Source organism: Bombus vancouverensis, chromosome 11 (genome assembly GCF_051014615.1).
Source record: "Bombus vancouverensis nearcticus chromosome 11, iyBomVanc1_principal, whole genome shotgun sequence".
NCBI lineage: Eukaryota > Metazoa > Arthropoda > Insecta > Hymenoptera > Apidae > Bombus > Bombus vancouverensis.
This window is the reverse complement of record NC_134921.1, coordinates 12,752,837-12,768,422: the sequence shown is the minus strand read 5'-3', so window position 1 is coordinate 12,768,422 and position 15,586 is coordinate 12,752,837. Positions and strand designations below refer to the sequence as shown.

Sequence of the window (15,586 nt, the reverse complement as noted above, 5' to 3'; positions counted from 1 at the left end):
ATTCAACTGACACCTCGGCAGTATTGCTCGTCCAGATTTATGAGCCCCATTTACGCCATCGCGAATTGCGAATCCTGTTAATTTGTCAAATCGATAAAACATCCCAGTTAACCACCAATTACGGTTCTTCTCTTCGTGTAAAAAGAGAGATATTTTTTTGGCAGGAGAAATTTCGTTTCTCATTCAGAATGCGTTCTACCTGTTTGCGCTTCTCATCTCTCGATGAAATTCACGATATCGCGTCGAGCTTCCGGAAGCCTGCACATGCCGATATTCGATAGATCACCGATACTCGTCAATTTATAATTGGCTTCGCAAAATTCCGCCTTGCAGTTGCGTCGTGATTTTATTTCAATTCGAATCGACAGCGTTGCAAATAACATAGAGATTGATTTCTACATGAAAGTTTGTTTGCCGCTCTATATCGTACGTCGATTTCATTTTGATTTCCTTAAATCAAACTGTATGCTCTGTATGGCCGCTGGTGCTTTCAGTGTTGCACTCGTAGGTTTCTAACGTCATTATCGAATTCCAAGCTAATCGCTATCATCCCACGTATCTCGAGCGAGCGCCGATACTCGTTAATTTTTAATCGTTCTCCTGGAAAAAGGAAAGGAGCAAAAACGGAAAAGAAGAGGAGAACGTTCTTCTATCGCGCGCGTTAACGCGTCTGTCCCAATTCGTCTCATCTGAGCGTTCTATCGATTTTCCGGATAGATCGATACCATGCGTGGAACAGAAACTGTAACGCTATTAGCGTCACATGGAATATTGATACAGAGAGCGTACGACTTAAAAGGACCGAGCGCGTGTTTCAAACGGCCGATGCGTCGATGTACCAGTGGCCATTCGAATAGGACATTTATATCGTTAGCGTGTCGACCCGAACACACCATGTAACCTCACTCACTCTCTCTCTCTCTCTCTCTCTCTCTCGATCTCTCTGTATTTTCAACGGCTGATTAAATTGCGAAACGGGCACGATGCGGGTCGGCTAATAGAGTACCTACACCACTGCAAACGTTGAAGGTGGCCCGAGTGAAACTCGGTATGGAAATTGTATGGAAAAGTTTGGTAAAAGAGTTATAGAGATTTTGCATAGTTCTCATTCCATTGTTTTATCTTATTATTGTATTATCGCTATATTATTTTACCTCGAACTTTCTATTTCACGCCAATATCCTTTGAAATTTAAACCGATCGTACTTTACGTACTACTTTGAGAAACATTCTACGTGATAAAAATACCTATTCTTCGACATTTTCTTGTTTCTGTGTATAAGCATAATGTATTTGCAAAATGTTTCAAGCATAATTTTACCAAGTACAAAGATTGGAACAAATACGGTGTTGGAAACTCGTTCAGAACGTAGCCAATACCTCCGAAGCTTGCGTTTAATAATACAAAACGCGAAGCGATCTAAACTGTGCTGAAAGAGTTGCTAGCTCGAAGCTTACCCGTAACTCAGTGAAATGACGGGAGAAAAAGTAATAACGGTTAGGAAAGTTTAAACAAGTAGACGGTTGCTATCGTTCCTTTTACGAATTCATTATTTTAATAAAAATACGAGAAGAATTAGCCGCGACTTAAGCTAATTATAGCAGCAAATTATAAACAAAAAAATTGAAGTCTCGTGTTCACCGATATTACGAATATCTAAAAACGTAGCGAGTTTAAAGTTAAATAAAATAAATTACAGATACAATTATACGAGTAAAATTAGCTCTACTTTTGTTTTAAAACGAACACCCTGTATATCGTAAATCAGTAACACACACGTAACATTTTACCTTTAACGAACTTCACGGGAAGCCGAGCGTCGTGCAAACTTACAAACCAACCAATTCTCCATCACTAAAGATCAATTTCCCATACCATTGGCCAGATTCCGCAAGATTAACGCAAATTGCAAACACGGAACGAGATTAACAGTAGCGTTTACCAGGGACCGATTGATCAAAGGTTAACAAGTTGATTGCCACTCGAACGACGAAATTCGATGCAATGGATTCCATTTTGCTCGAACGTTGCCACGCTAAACGACCGGGACAAAATCACCAAACAGAAATAGCGAGCGTTGGCGTACCACGAAAATGGCTACGTAGGGCGATAAAATGGATTTTCTCAGCGGTTTTCCAGTATCCGCTTATGGTCGATCGAAGGAAATTCGCTTCGCCGCGAGCGTCTTCAAAGTCTCTTTGTTCAAATGTCACAAAGGTCCCATTATTGCGGGCCGAAAGAACGTTGCTTATCACGTTCAATGTCGGTGCATGTACGAACACGGCTACACACAGGATACCTCGGGGCAGATGGTCATTTTATTAGGTCGTTTTGTAAGTTTCGTCATCTTTGTTTTGATACTAAATTGTAAAGAAGAATTATAAGCTCGATATTCTTTCTCGTTTTCTATCGCACACCTTTCATTTAGGAAATATTTTTTTTTGTAACCCAACTTAAGAAATCTTCGCGATTTTACTTTGATCGGATAGATCTTAGACAAAATTCTTCCGAACTTCGACAATCGATCTTTGACATTTTCTTACGTCTAAACTTCGCGTATAAATTGAACTGGCATTTTCCAAATTTCTTTAATTTGCAACTAGCAACGATTCGTGCTTATCGAATGGCATTAGGATTGTTTGAGAGTTCGGAAGGTTGCGGGGGAATAGGGCAGTTCGGAAAGTGCATTTAAGAAGCTCGGGATGAGAATGCGCGAAAAAAAAGCGAATGAGAAACGGGAGAAGGCAGAAGTGGAGGAACTGAGGAGGACGGTGACCGATAAGAAACTTCTATATCGAATGAAGAAGTTAGAGTTCCTGGAAACAATAAAATTTTGAGCAAAGTTTATGAAAATTAAGGAATCGCAAGGGAGAAGCGAATCGACAAGTTTTATGTTATAACGTGGATACAAATTTTTGTAAAGTCGAATGGTAACCGATAAGAGTGCAAAAGTACGTTCAATGCATTTCGAGATAAAACGGTTTTTCAGCTACGCTGTTCTATAAGATTCAAGCGTCTAACGCGTTTCTTGCGTTTAACATTAAGTCGCCTCTCTACAACTTGTATATACTAAAATATCTACAACTTGTATATACTAAAATGATGTACAGCGTCCGTAGAACGATACTTTACCGTTGACTCAACTTTGACCAAAACGTGCTATAGATCCTTACTCCCGGTTCCCGCATTCCCCGGTTCCCCAGCAAACGTAAATTTAGAACGTTTTGTTGTAAGAAACACGACATTATGCAGCTCGTATGTACCGAACATTCCGTGCAAGAAAGGGTACAAAAGCGACGACAGTAAGGCAAGAGAAATTACGCAAGTCTAATGCCGTCTCTGTTGTCGATTTCCGATAGGGCAACTGATCATAATGAGCTAAATACGACAGCAGACTGTTTTGCATTTACGAACTTCGCACGTATTAACTGGTTGGTACTAATAATGGCGAACAAATATTCGAAAAAAGAAATTATCGAGGCAAAACGGCATTTGTACTTGGGATATGTGTTACTTGAACGATTTGCGAGTAATTAATTCATGGGAAAAGATTATACGTAATTCGTAAAAATTGCTTTTCAATGCCTTTGAAAATGTGTAATGAAATTGCTTCGAGCGAAATTGGCGTTGAACGTCATCTCTGATGGTAGTTTAGGTGCACGACTTTTAACAGAATCGGAACGAGAGATCTAGAAGTTCGTTTTCAGTCAATGACGTTCGCCGTGTCGGGATTCAATTTTCTCGAAAATGCACAGAGAAAAGAGGCAACGAAGATGAGGACGGCGCGGCCCCTTAGCTGAAGATGTTACGAGTATACGATGCAAAATTGAAGCTTCGCGTTAATTCTTAATCCGCGCTCCTTTACTATCTCGTGCGCTCGTCAGATGAAGAGAAACGAGATTGTTGGAAAGGATATACGACGAATTAATACGCAGCTAAAGGCTGTCGAACTTTCTCACGGATTAATTCGTTCGATTTAACGAAAGATATCGAGCTGTGAAATTATCATTGGAAATAAACGATAAATATTTTTCCTGAACAAACGATATCGGCTATTTATCATAAATTTCAGTTTTCAGATACCGTGTAGCTACTCTAAAACCAGAGACAACGTTATCCGCTTGCGTCAACGAACATCGAGGAACGACAACTAAATGACACAAACAGCCACACAGCCAGGGCACGATGCAGGAAATTAAAATCGAGATACTGTATATGTCGATGTGTATTTCACAGCTGCAATACGATGCCATTGCGTACGCACGGACAGCCACGTTCCGCAGGACATTTTCATTTCGCGCGAGACGCGTCGAAAAAACGATAATTGATCGTTAGGGACTAATTAAGAGTTTCTGCTTTGGTGGGTGGGACATACGAGTGGTCATGTTCGTTCCAATTACACCAACGCCTCGATCTTTCATTTTCGACACCCGTGAAAACTGCGCACCGATATCGCGCGAAATAACGATCGCGATATTCCGGGCAAACGACCATGCGATGATAATGGTCCCGCGTTGCAGAAACCTGGCCTGTTTTTAGGTGCGTGAAAAATTCACACCTTCCGGTGACGTACGCTGATAATGCATCCAGCTGGAGATTCCGCGCGATTAATACGCGAATTATCGAGCGATTATCGAATGAAATTAACGTTCAAAGAGAATTTGGTTTTCGAAAATAGCGGAGTATAAGGAGGGAAAAATGATGGCGCGAAAATGGACCTACTGGTCTGCTGGTAAATACATTCGGATTTAACACTGTTGCGGTTCTTTGACTTATTTTCAATTTTGTAGTCCTCTTTTTATACGTAAAGATTTGGCAAGTTCGTGGAAAATACAAAAGCATGGCACGTTATATCTTCGCTTGAAAATCGTGTTTTGATCGACTCTTTAACTAATTGCAACAATATAATTTACAATACATCTTAAATGGTTGAAATTAGCTGAGACAAGATTATGCAAGAATAAATTATTAAGCTTCTATTCTCTGCATAATAATTGGCACGGTTCCACGGTAATTATCCTAAATGCTGTTGTCTTAAGTAAATGAATTGTTAATCGATTTTAGGTGCGTTTGTTACCAGCGCGTCATAATATCTCTAGCATCTCTCGAAATACAATGAAACAAATTTCGTGGTGCGGGCGTAAAATGTTTTCCGGTGAAAAAGTTACTATCGTTTCGACTGTAAAATCATGTACAGTTAATTACTTTCTGGGAAAAACCGTCCTTATTTCGCCTTGAAGGGAAGGATATGATACTGGTTTAAGAATCGAAAATGGCAAAATCGCTTTTGTCGTTTCCATTCGTTGGAAACAGCGTACGGACTTATTATTCTCTTTAAAATCGTTCCTTTGCTTTTGTTTCACAAAGACCAGACGCCGTGCTTCTACTCCAATAATTCTCTTTGTTGTTATACCACAAAAAGGTGAACAAAAATGTTCCCTAACGAAGATCGATAATGCGATGTGAGGTTCTTACGTGCACACCAAAGAAATTCTTTATCGACAAACGCGCCGCATTTTGCAATAGATAATATATGGCACGCGTGATTTCTAAATCACGGGACCCATTTTTTCGTCGAAAAGTTCAGAATGAAATAAAACAATATCGCGCTGAACGCTACTTTCGCATATCTCTCAGACGAATTTTTCATTCAGAATTTTTTAAATCTTTGGAAATCGCTTATACGCTTCCATGCGATACACAGCGTGTTAAAATTTCACTGCCTTTAATTAAATAACGAAATATAAATAGGGTTATGCTTGAAGATTGTTCGAGAGAAACGTGATAAGTTCGTTTCAATGTATTCCCCGAGTTTGATGCTCTTTTCGTAGCTGAGACGGAAAACTTCGTTAAAGAAGCATTTAAGAATTAGACTAATGCAGCCGATTATGATTTTACGCTGTGCTGCATCTGTCTGTCTATACATATAATATCAGATTTTCACAAGACCGAAGACAGTGCGATAAAAATGTCTACATTTCTCTTCGTACGTTTCCTCGATCTTTTAACTGTCCAGAAGAAAAATACACGCAAAACTCTAGATTTGCAGTTACGCGACGAAGGTTGTCAAGCGAGGAAAACTGTTTATATAAATGGACATTTTAAAAGTTACGAGTGCCCGTCGCATATGGTCCTCGAGAACACGCGACATCTTGCGAACATATACTTCCCCTCGTGACAGTAAAGCAACGTGCTGTTATGTGACGCAGTAAATCTTTGCCTTTTATAAAATATTTCACCTGTGAGAAAGGACATGACAATTTCAATCTGCATAAATATTTTCCCAGCTAGAGAAATTACGCTGCACAACGTTGTTATGCAAAATTTACGAATAAACAGAATCGACCGCTTGCATGTATGCTCGTTCGTTTTAAAAGTATCGATAAATAAATCGCAGAAATCTTCGACTCTTCTAATTCCAAGTACATAGAATGGTGGTGGGAATCGACGCAAAGTCATTGCTGATGTTTCATTAGTGAATCGATGATAAATTCTGTTCCCGGATAGCGACACCGTTTTATTGAAATCCGACCGCTGAAGATATCATCGATAAACGATGTTCTCTATAACCATACCGAGCATAATCTCGCGGCGGAGAAATTTTCTAATCCGCGGAAGATGCTGAAAATTCCTCGCCGCGTAATTCCATTTATTGGAATTCGAGCGTGAAAAGATCAACAAAAAGGAACCCTCGATGAGAAAATGGAACAGACCTCTCTCTCTCTCTCTCTCACACACACACACAAACACATACACTTTATCGTACGTTCGTCTGCCGCTCGCTCTCGATAAAACTGACCCACATTCGATCGGCGGGAAACGAGTCTTCGAGTGCATCATTGAGGCGTACCGTGCACTTATTCGAAAGACGAGAGGATGACACGAGGATGAGTTGCGAGTTTCGATTTGAGGTCATGCACTTTCCTATTCGTTGGGGGGTGAGTGGGCAAAGAGAAAGGAAGGGGGAAAAAAGAGAAAGAAGGAAGAGGAGGAGAAAAGAGAGAGAGAGAGAGTAGGTGGGCGAAGGCAGATGGCAGGGGTGAAAAGAAGAAACGAGAACTCCTCGAGCAGTAATCACGATTAATTAAAGGCTTTAAGCTAACTCGAGTTCTTACGCTTTCTAGGCCTTTTATGACACTTTCAATGGTTGGCTCGCCTTAAGGCTGCCTTTCCAGAGATTCCTTGTGAATTACGCGGTATCATTGTTTATCGAATTTCCAGCGATAATTATCGATCGAGGTCGCACAGACCTTATTAACGAACAATCCTCTACCGGGTTTGACTCGTCTCTACTGCGAGATTCCTGCTTGCAATTAATACTTACCGGAGGTTTTTAACGCGTTTGAATCTGTTGGGAAGTCGCTCGAAGGACTCATTACGACCAGGATATATCTTAATTAAATGGTAATAGATGATTTTCTCTATGCCCCAAGCGCGATTCAAACTGAAAAATAATTTTTCACGAAATTTTCGATTTTATCCTTTTATATTTTCCAATAGTTTTAGAAGCTACGTATATTCCGTCACTTTCTTCCGAATTCGAAAAATCTCCTAAAACGTTACACCAAATTTATCGTTGATAAACACGTAGAATTGATAGTTTTATGTGTTGTACATATAGAAAGAAAAAAGAATAAATTCAACTGCTGTCGAATGAAATCCGAATTCGTTTATACACACACACACATCGGTTTTCATTAAGCTGCTTCCACAATTTCAGCACGCTCAACGAAATTTCACATTTTTTTCCACAATTGAACGTCGAAATGGTTTCGAGAAACAGCCTGCGGATATCAAAAATCCAATATTATTGGATTTTCTTGGAAATAATCGAAGTAAGCTTCGTTGTTTATCGAAAATGTTAAATGCATAAAAGGATACACGACTATAGCAATCGAAGTAATTTAACGACGAATTGGAATTGGTTGAGCATTTCGACCAGGTAAATTTAACGTTTAACAAATGTAAAACGTTCTACTGATAATTATGGACAAAGAAAACTGTTCGAAAAAGAAGAAGAATAAAGTTAAGTATCGTGAGAAATTAATTAGGAAAATTAATCGCACAAAGCAAAACCGTTTACGCTCTCGATAGCTAATATCGCGTATGTAGTTACAGTAACTGAGACAAATTAATCGTTTCTCACACTCTCCAGCCTCTGTGTATATATTGTAGTATAGCAGAACTCTGGTTATCGAGATAGCTTGCAGCTGAAAATGTCTGGACAGCGTTATGAACTTTCTGGATAAATATTTCCACTCTTGATCTTGAGAATGCACGGTTTAATGTATAGACCACTTGCAAGTGATACAGACAGAAAACAGGTCGTTCCTCGTGAACGTAAAAGCCAGGTACATAAAGCATCTTGTTTGTGATTCATTATCTTTAATGAAATTTATCTTCGAAGGTTCCTTTGCTATAAGTAAGATGTACTATGACGGTCTCTATAGATGATTATTTATTCGTTCAAAGTCTAAATAACATTCATCAAGAGTTTGAGGTCATTAACAATATTATCGATGAGAATCAAGAACGCGTATCGAGTACGCTATTATCGTAATTTGAATTTCCAACTCTTTGTGCGCGCTTGGATAATACTTCCCCTAATTATAAGGGGCTCTCGGTATTTTTACCAAGGGGAACAATATTTTTAGTGACACGTAGCTACATCTACATGCGTACGGTATTAGGTCGAAACATAATAGATATTTCCAGTGATATTCATTGAACCGAATTTTAGTCAAGCACATGTATTTCACGTATTCGGAAAATCGATCTTCTCGAGAATAAAGGCTAATAAATATACGTACGATCTTATTCTATTTTTCCTTTCCGTCTAATTGCTACAGAAACGAGTTAGTAATAGTAAATAGTAATAGTAATAGTAAATAGTAAATAGTAGTAGTAGTAGTAAATAGTAGTAATAGTAATAGTAATAGTAATAGTAATAGTAATAGTAATAGTAAATAGTAAATAGTAAATAGTAGTAGTAGTAGTAAATAGTAGTAATAGTAATAGTAATAGTAATAGTAAATGGTTAGTAATTAGAAATAACCGCACAGTTCTGTACTAATATTTATATAACTGTTGCATAAATGCATACATTTATCGTAATATGATAACGATAAGCTATCGTAAGCTTGTTGTACCGTAGTCCTCGAAATTACTTTTATCTATGGTGTACGAAAGATTTATAAATAAAATAACAGCGTAAACAGTGTAACTTGAAAGAATAAATTACCTGATCTACGTGTAATTGACCTGATTACACGTGGATGGATATTTAAATGACGCGATTAATTCGCAATTTAAAATTTGCCTAAAGTTACACTGTTACACCGTACTATCTTTCGATCTTATCATGGACAAGAAAATGTATCATAGCGAAAGTTTAGTTTCTTTAAAAACTTATTCGTTTAGTTGTGGGACGAGTCGAAAGCTATTCAACTTGTCTTGCATTTTCACTAAAGATTTTATAATGAAATCCACGCGTTGAATATTTAAAGCATGATTTAATTAATTCCCTGGTATTTTATTATCTTCGACGCTGTATTCTATTTGACAGAGAACATAATGGAATTAAATTTCCTAAAATTCTATTACGACGATAATTTAAATATCTTAAATGGCTAACCCTGTTTTACCGTAATTCTCTCGAACGTTTAATTTATTTTGCACAAATTACATTTGCATACCGTCAAGTTCAATTCTTCTCGTAATAAAGATCATTGTTGCATTCTCGTTTCGTGGCAATCTAACAGAATTTTTTATTTTTCTCGCTCATTTCGAATTCCGCTCAACGTTCGTTCGCATTTTCAACATCGATCGAAAGAAGGAAATACAAGGAATTAATCAGATTAATAGTCATCGATGAGTGAATTGCGAAGCGGAAATTGCAACATCGAGAGAAGCGCAAACTGGCTCGTTTATGATCCGCTTGATGGCGATAATATTGAATTACATCGATGAAAAGAAGAAGAAGAAAAAATGAAATAAGAGTATGAAACGAGAGGTCGAATAAATCAATGGATTTAAAAGATTACGAGTTTCTTAGAAAGGATCGCGGCATCCATTCATTCATGAATCCGCCCGCACGTTTTTCGAACAGCCCGCCGGCCCGACCTAATATCTCTTCGCTGAATTTAACAATAATTTATTTGCGACATCGAAAGCCTCTGGCGATCATTGAATTGCAAACGTTACGACGACAAAGGTGTGAAATGAAGAGCGACGAGGTAGGAGTTGTCGCTGTAAAGATCAAACGAGATTCTGCAAGAAATAAAGGAATAGGGTCGGCGGAGGCAATGCTCCGGAGAAATTCAGATCGAGCAATTTCGAAATCGCGCTACAACGCTCGACACCGAGCAAGAAATTGAATGGACGTTTGAAAGATTCAGCCGGATGAAAAAATATCGAAGATGCGTTAAATAGGACTCGAAGTAGCACAGAAAGTTTAAAAAATCGAATCGGACAATACAAAAGGAAAAAAAAAGAAGGAAAGGGATTTTCGATACGAAAAATGGAGTTTGATCGCAACGAAGAGATAAATTTTTAGCAGTTTGAATTTTTATCGGTAGGTACGTAAATTTCGGTCAAAACGCATAGCGCGACAGTTTTTTGAAAAAGGATATTTTCCTGTAATTTTCAAAAATTATTGTGTATGTAATCAGAGTAATTCATCGATAGGAAAGCTAATACAATTATTAGAATTAAATATTAAATTAATAAAAAAATAATTAATTCCACTTTTATCTTTTTTATATCAACATAAGTATATATAAAATTATTATTATTATGCGTATAAATCAAATAAAGGAAAGTCAAATTCCGCAAATTTTGATAATTAGAAAACAGTTAAAAATGTTATCCGGAAAAGCACCAGATATATGAAAGTTGGCTGAGTTCTAGAGGGAAATTTTGAAGATTCAAACAACATCTGGCAGCTGTTACTCTGTTTGAAAGACGCTCGCTACTTAATAGGCTTCGACTGATCTAATTATCTCCGCAATAAAGCATCGTAGTTAATGACGACGTAACCAGAGTCGACACTGATTAAACACGTAAACATGAAAAATTGAACGAGACAAACACGAAAAAAGTTCTGATACTGCCCTAATAATCGCAGAATTATGACAAATATTTGTCAAAAATAACTCTCCTGGTTCATTAACCGCAGTGAGAGAAAGGACAAAGCAAAAAAGAGGGTGACAATCGATCGACTGTTAACCATCATTACGCGTGTAATTTAAATATTCATCGTTTAATAAATTGAAACTCACAATTACTGATCGAATAATCTAAAACAGAGAGATGGGAGTACAGCTGATAATAACAAAGGAAATAAAAGATTATACAGAGAGACCGATTCTATACGGCAAAAGATAAGAATGAAAGTAATAGAAATAAAAGGTAAAGAAAGTAAATGAATAAATGGAGTAAAAGCATCGTCCTTTAAAATCTTTACTTTCGTAAACTTGGCAATCATTAAGTCGCGGAATTCACCAATCAACGATAAAAGTAAATCTACGGAAATAGATCTTAAAGGATTATATCGTACAATCTTCTATAGATCGAAACGTGACAGTAATTAAACCCGAGAAAAGGGAGACAAACATTCGACACGATCGACTCTCCTTTGAAACTCAATTTGTTCTTAATCAACGACCACGAAAAACAGCGTTCAAGCTCAGCTGGAAACGCGATTGAAAAAAGCCGAAAATTTGAGTCGACAAAAAGGGAGATTCGCACTAGACGCATTGGCGGGGATACGATTCTCAGCGCGAAGGGAAATTGCCGTCGCAATCCCGACCCATTCACCACACTCGGTCAAATTGTCTTCCTGTCGCGATACAGCAGAAAACGATCGAAACAAGCTTCGATCAAAGAACCTAACTTACATCGATATCGAAACAAGAATCAAATAAACCAAACGAATCGAGCAGCACATCGTTCAGCTCAACAGTTCGCGGAACATTATCAAAAGCATCCTGTCAGAAAAAAAAAAGAAAAAAAAACAAGGAAAGGAATCGCAAAACGTTAATATACCTGAGAATGATATATTGAGGTGGTCTTGCCATCTGTTCGGATGCTGGGAGGTGTAGTGATGTTCGCGGTCGGCAGATTCCTCGGATTCATCGCGATTTCGGGGCCAGGGTGAATCTTCCTGATCCCCTGGGGACCGGCGGAGGGACCCATGGTCGGGGCTTTCACCATCGTTGGCCGCACCCCGTGTGCTTGGTCCTCGCTGGCCCACGGAACGAAATCCACGCAAGGAAAAGGAAAGCAGGCAGGCAAGCACGCACGCACCGAGGGCTAAGCAGAGGCGAGCAAGCAAAAGCACACTGGCCGCCCGCTACCGCCGGTTCTATCGATCTGTCCTTTCTCTCTTGTTGTTTTCCCCGTTTCACGGTGGCAAAACGCGTGTCAAACAGAAGGAGAACCGAGAAATTGTCCCTGGTCCTGACGGTTGGACCCGAGGAGGACCCGTAACGGTGGCACTCACCACCCAGCGTCCTCGTCGACTATCACCACGGTCCGTTCCCTCCCTCGAACGTACATCGTCTCGTTTTGCCGACCTACCCCGGCCTCCTTGCCCGACGCTAGCGCCAACATGGTACGTTCACGAAACTAGGCTAGATTCTCCGTCGACGAGAGAGGTCTCACCGCGAGCGGTGGCGAGTTCGGGGGCGGGCTGTAACGTCGGCCGGAGACAATTTCATTCCCTCGTTTAATGAATGATGCGTGAATGTTATCAATAATTCCGTTGTGTGACGAAAGATGGCCATCCCCGTGTAGACGTGTCTAATCTTTTGTTTACGCTTTTACACCGCTTGTTTCGGCCTGCTGAATATCGTGAAGATTTAACTACTTTAGCGGCAGAATCTTTTAATCTCTGTACGTAAACGTTTGTAATTTTTACGGGCCGACGCGAAGCTTTCTTCTCTGTTGCAGATGGACTTCTTGAACTTCTTCTTTCCTAACTTCATCCGTTCCAACTTACGTTAACTGGAAGGTGAAGTTCTCAAGCCTGCCGCAGCTCCTATATCTTCAAATTTCTTAAGTTTAAGAAACATACGAAAGAATCGCAACTAGCTGTCGTTCGTTTTCCTTATTGGCTTCTTCGTAGAGTGTACTTTTGCACTGCTCATTTTTGCAATTTGCGGAGATGAAGAGAGCGTAGGAGTTTGCTGGTTAAACGGATGTCAGAATTTATAGGTTTTCGAATATGGGTGCGAAGAATTGATTGAGAAGGAAATTGTACAATTACACGTGACGGCATGTGCGGAGTTACGCGAGACTCACGATCAGTTTGGAAATTGTTTCCCTTGCTTAAAATTTTATCCACCTTCGCATCCAGTTTCAACCAAATTATTATTACTTTATCGGAATTATAGTATAGATATCGAAAAAGTCTATAAAAACGTGCTGAAAAATAGAACAAAAATATACAAAGCGTTGAAGTACGTATAAGAAAGAATTGATCAAGTACATATTTACTTTTGCTTCAAACAAATGAATAAAACATTAACCTATGAAGTTGCTATATTTTTATTCATCATTCACTATCGCCCCCTTGCTATTGCCACTTTTTTTCAATATTACTTGCTTTTATACGCGTTCTTTTATATAATATACATATTAGGTTTTCAGATATTTCCTTATCTAACTTCCGCGTATCCCTTCACCTGTATCAATTTTTCCTAATCAAAATATTTTCAGAAGATGGGAAATTTAATACGCTCGAACGTTAAACCGCGTAAATATTAAAACGGACGAGCGATTCCAACAACAAATATGTGAAGTATAATAAACGCGAAGGAAATATCTGAAAATTCATTTCTAAACGACGTCACGCGGAGATATTTCCCAACAGTATGATTGGTAATCATTGTGAGATCACTATCGCGGATGCGCTAGAACTTTTGCATAACTATATGTACGGACAGGTCGATTCTCTCAAATATTCCACTGTATAACGATGAATTTTACCCCGTGGCGACTCGTTGCTTCTTCCTTCTCGACGAAGGTCGTGGGATGAAAAGGAAACGGAAAAGACCGAGAGAGAGAGAGAGAGAGAGAGATAAAAGCTTGAAGACTGATCGTCGCGGCGAGGGTGAACGCCACGTTCGTCCAGGGGAGAGTATCAGAATTAGGGAAGGGATGAATGGATGACGGAGATGGCAGTGGTTGCATGGAAGAAATTGAGACAGGGTATCGCGATGGCCGTTACCCGCCGACGGATTCACAGGGGTGGAAGTCGAGCACGGGCTTCTCCGATTGCCTGTTTGCCTTTCTTTCGCGCTCACACACCCCGAATCGTTTACGCTGCTAACATTTTCGTAGTCTTCAGTTAGTGATAGAAGCTCGGGGGAAAAGTCTAAGGTTCGCAAGTTCCGAGCGTATTTAAGCCTCATCTAGCATCTTGATCTAACAGAGGGTGCAAATGGAGCGCGAGTCGATATCATGCTTCGAGTACACGCTGCAATTATCGTGAACGCGAACTTTCTCGGAATAAGCATTCGCGAGATCAACTATACTGTGCATAGATTTCAACCCGATTGAAAAGTTTTAAACGCATCGCGAGCAAAGAGGATAAGGTAGAAACAATATTTTTAAATAATTTCGGAGTTAGACGAGATAGGTTCGAACGCTTTCTAGATATTCTGAGACATGGGACAACTACAACCAAAGTGACCAGGATGCAAGTGACATTTTTCTGATATCAAGGAAATCGAGTATTAAATTTCAACGTGTTTTAAACATTTCAGGTAATATTTTCATAAAAATTGAGCTACATTCTATAGAAAATAGATATAAAGAATACAGAAAATAGAACGAAGAATTGTGATACGAAGTAATGAAGCGAAACTTCTATATCTGAATTGATTTCGATTCCAGAGTACAAATATTACAATTAATTCCATTCTTATTTCCTAGTTGACTGTTTCCAATGTGTAATAGGGTAATTAGGGAATATTGGAACGGGTACTTTCTTGGGGAATGTGAAATTAACGAGAATCCGATTGATGAAGGAATTATACGAGATATTGATTGCCCCAACAAGTATAGTATGCTTCTTAACACGTTCGCGCTGTTTTGCATTCAAGATAACACATACACTTTCATGGTATGCATATTATATAGACTCAAATATGCGGGACAAATTAACAATCTCAAAATTTTGAAGGCGGAACAGAAGATCCATAATATCATGATTTAATTGGATACAGTATTATTATAGATAACATTCACAGTGATAATAAATGAAATCTATGGAATAAAAATTGTCTGGAAGAAAATGATAAATCTTTCGATTCATCTAATGTCTATATTGACAAATTGCGCATATCAAAGTAGAGAAAAAGTAGAGAAAAGATGCGCTATCGTGGACTATACGCGACAATAATATCTGACAGACCCAACAAACACGAGCCAGAAGTGCAAAAACCATTTGACTAGCGAACATCCGCCGTCCCATAAAAATCTATACAATAATTCTCTTCTACTACTATTCTCCAAACGAAACCTTTCCAAATATCCGACGAACGACAAAGAAAGAGTAAAGGCAACTTGTGTCAAAACCTA

At 38.9% G+C, this 15,586-nt stretch overlaps 1 protein-coding gene across 6 annotated transcripts in view; it reads right to left on the bottom strand.

Annotated features, from left to right (window-relative positions):
* The window catches only part of LOC117154663 (uncharacterized), a 62,903-nt gene that overhangs the window by 45,461 nt on the left and 1,856 nt on the right, over positions 1-15,586 (bottom strand). For 3 of the 6 annotated variants that reach the window (XM_033329838.2, XM_033329839.2, XM_033329840.2), the window contains exon 1: positions 12,047-15,584. The exons of the other annotated variants lie outside the window; for them this stretch is intronic. In XM_033329838.2, coding sequence (XP_033185729.1) covers positions 12,047-12,214 — 168 coding nt within the window. In that variant the 5' untranslated portion in view covers positions 12,215-15,584. Of the gene's footprint in view, positions 1-12,046; positions 15,585-15,586 lie in introns of those variants that run through there. 6 annotated transcript variants of the gene reach the window in all.